General features: G+C 46.9%; 1 protein-coding gene across 1 annotated transcript in view; it reads left to right on the forward strand.

The window, feature by feature from the left end:
- Window positions 1-1,763, forward strand: part of Fscb (fibrous sheath CABYR binding protein) — a 3,612-nt gene extending 1,849 nt beyond the window's left edge. The window contains exons 2-4 of the mRNA XM_028781877.1: window positions 1-92; window positions 297-560; window positions 807-1,763. The exon at window positions 1-92 is cut by the window's left edge and continues 93 nt beyond it. Of these exons, the coding sequence (XP_028637710.1) occupies window positions 1-92; window positions 297-560; window positions 807-1,763 (1,313 nt within the window). The remainder of the gene's footprint in view (window positions 93-296; window positions 561-806) is intronic.
- Window positions 1,764-2,218: the final 455 nt, after the last annotated feature.

Below are 2,218 nucleotides of genomic sequence, written 5' to 3' on the forward strand. Positions count from 1 at the left end.
CTGAGGAGGGCCCTGCAGAAGTTCCACCTCCACCAGCTGAGGAGGGCCCTGCAGAAGTTCCACCTCCAGTAACTGAGGAGGGCCCTGCAGAAGTTGCACCTTCAGACACTGAGAAGGCCCATGCAGAAGTTGCACCTCCAGCAGTTCAGGAGGGCCCTACAGAAGTTCAACCTCTACCAGCTGAGGAGGGCCCTGCTGAAGTCCCACCTACACTAGTTGAGGAGGCCTCTGCAGAAGTCTCTCCTCTACCAGCTGAGGAGGGCCCTTCAGAAATTCCACCTACACCAGCTGAGAAGGGCCCTGCAGAAGTTCCACCTCCACCAGCTGAGGAGGGCCCTGCAGAAGTCCCATCTAAACCAACTGAAGAAGGCCCTGCAGAAGTACCACCTCTATTAACTGTGGAGGGACCTGAAGAAGTTCTACCTCCAGAAACTGAGGAGGCCCCTACAGATCTTACACCGGCAGCAACTGAAGAGCATCCTGCAGAAGCTCAACCTCCAGGAACTGTAGAAAGCCCTGCAGAAGTTCCACCTCCACCAACTGAGGAGGGCCCTGCAGAAGTTGCACCTCCAGCAGCTGAGGAGGGCCCTGAAGAAGTTCAACCTCCAGCAGCTGAGGAGTTCCCTGCTGAAGTTCTACCTCCACAAGTTGAGGAGGCCCCTGCAGAAGTCCCCCATCCACCAGCTGAGCAGGTCCCTGCAGAGGTTCCACTTCTACCAACTGAAGAGGGTCCTGCCCCTGCAGAAGTTTCATCCCCACCAGCTGAGAAGGACACTGCAGAAGGTCTACCTCCATCAACCGAGGAGAACCCTGTGAAAGAAGTCCCTACAGAAGTTCAGCCTCCACAAGGTAAGAAAAGTCCTGTAGAGGTCCTACCTTTATCAGGTGAATCCCCTGCTGAAGAGACCTCTGCAGAAGTTCAGCCTCCATCCCTTGAGAAGGCTCCTTTAGAAAGTCTTCCTCTAGAAGTTGTGATTCCACAAGCTGAGGAATTCCCTGTAGATGATTTATTCACTGAAGTGCAACCTCTGCCAGCAGAGAAGGACATGGCAGTAGGGGTCCCAGCTGAATTTCAGGATACTGTTGAAGTCCAGCCTTCATCATGTGAGGGTGCTCCAATAGAAGAAAACCCTGCTGAAGCTCAGCTTCCAGCAGCTGAGGCAGATACTGCAGTAGAGGCTTCTGCAGTTCATCCTTTGTCATTAGTTCCTACAGATGAGACTCCTGCAGAAGTGGCACCAGTTGAAGATCAGCCTTTACCAGCTGAGGAGGTCTTTCCCAAAGTGGTCCCAGAAGAAGAAGACACTGTAGCTGAAGTTAGGTCTCCTTTATCTGAGGGGGCTCCTGCAGAAGAAGCCACTGTGGAAGCCCAATTGACATCAGTGGAAGAGAGCCCTAAAAGGGCTTCTGTTGATACACAACCTCCACCACATGAGACCCCTGTAGAAGAGTCTCCTGTTGTTGAACAGCCTTTAAAAACTGATGTGGTTCCTATGCAAGAGCTTCCTGTGGAAAAGATGTCTGCTGAAGATCCACTTCCACCTTCAGAACAAACCCCTGCAGATCTACTAAAAGAACATCGATTGTCCCAGGTAGCAGACATCTCAGAGAAAGCATTAGAGTCTACTACATTGACAGGTGCTAAGAAGTCCTCAGGAACAGATGCTGTTCCTGAAGATGTGTCTGGGACCAAGGGTGATCAGGTCTCCACTTTCAAAATAGAAGGTACCATTAAAATAGAGTTAAAGAACTCCAGTGCCTGAGATATAGTGAGGTGTGAACTTAAACTAACAATTTAATTGGATTCTAGAAGTTCATTCCTTAGAAAATGAGATGCTTTCTGGAAGAACTCTTATGAGTAGATTAAAGTAAAAGGATCCCCAAAAGACTGAGCATGCAGGTTGGACAATGAATAAAAGCAGTCACAATGTAAAGTCGCTTGTGTTATGTTCATTCAAATCCATAGCATGTAAAACAACTACTTTAAAATGAAGTGAATTTATGGTTGTCATTATTACTTAAAATATACATTAATTTTTATAGTATATCCATGGACAATTATTGTTTATTCTTAACCTCCCCCCCCCCCTCTCTCTATATATATATATATCTCTATATATATATATATATATATATATATATATATATAAATTTGCAGGAGAAATGACAGTTTCTTCCTTGAAGATATCATCTTCTTTAAATGTCTCGAGTTTTATTT

Source organism: Grammomys surdaster, unplaced genomic scaffold (genome assembly GCF_004785775.1).
Source record: "Grammomys surdaster isolate TR1022 unplaced genomic scaffold, NIH_TR_1.0 98, whole genome shotgun sequence".
In the NCBI taxonomy this organism is placed as follows: domain Eukaryota; kingdom Metazoa; phylum Chordata; class Mammalia; order Rodentia; family Muridae; genus Grammomys; species Grammomys surdaster.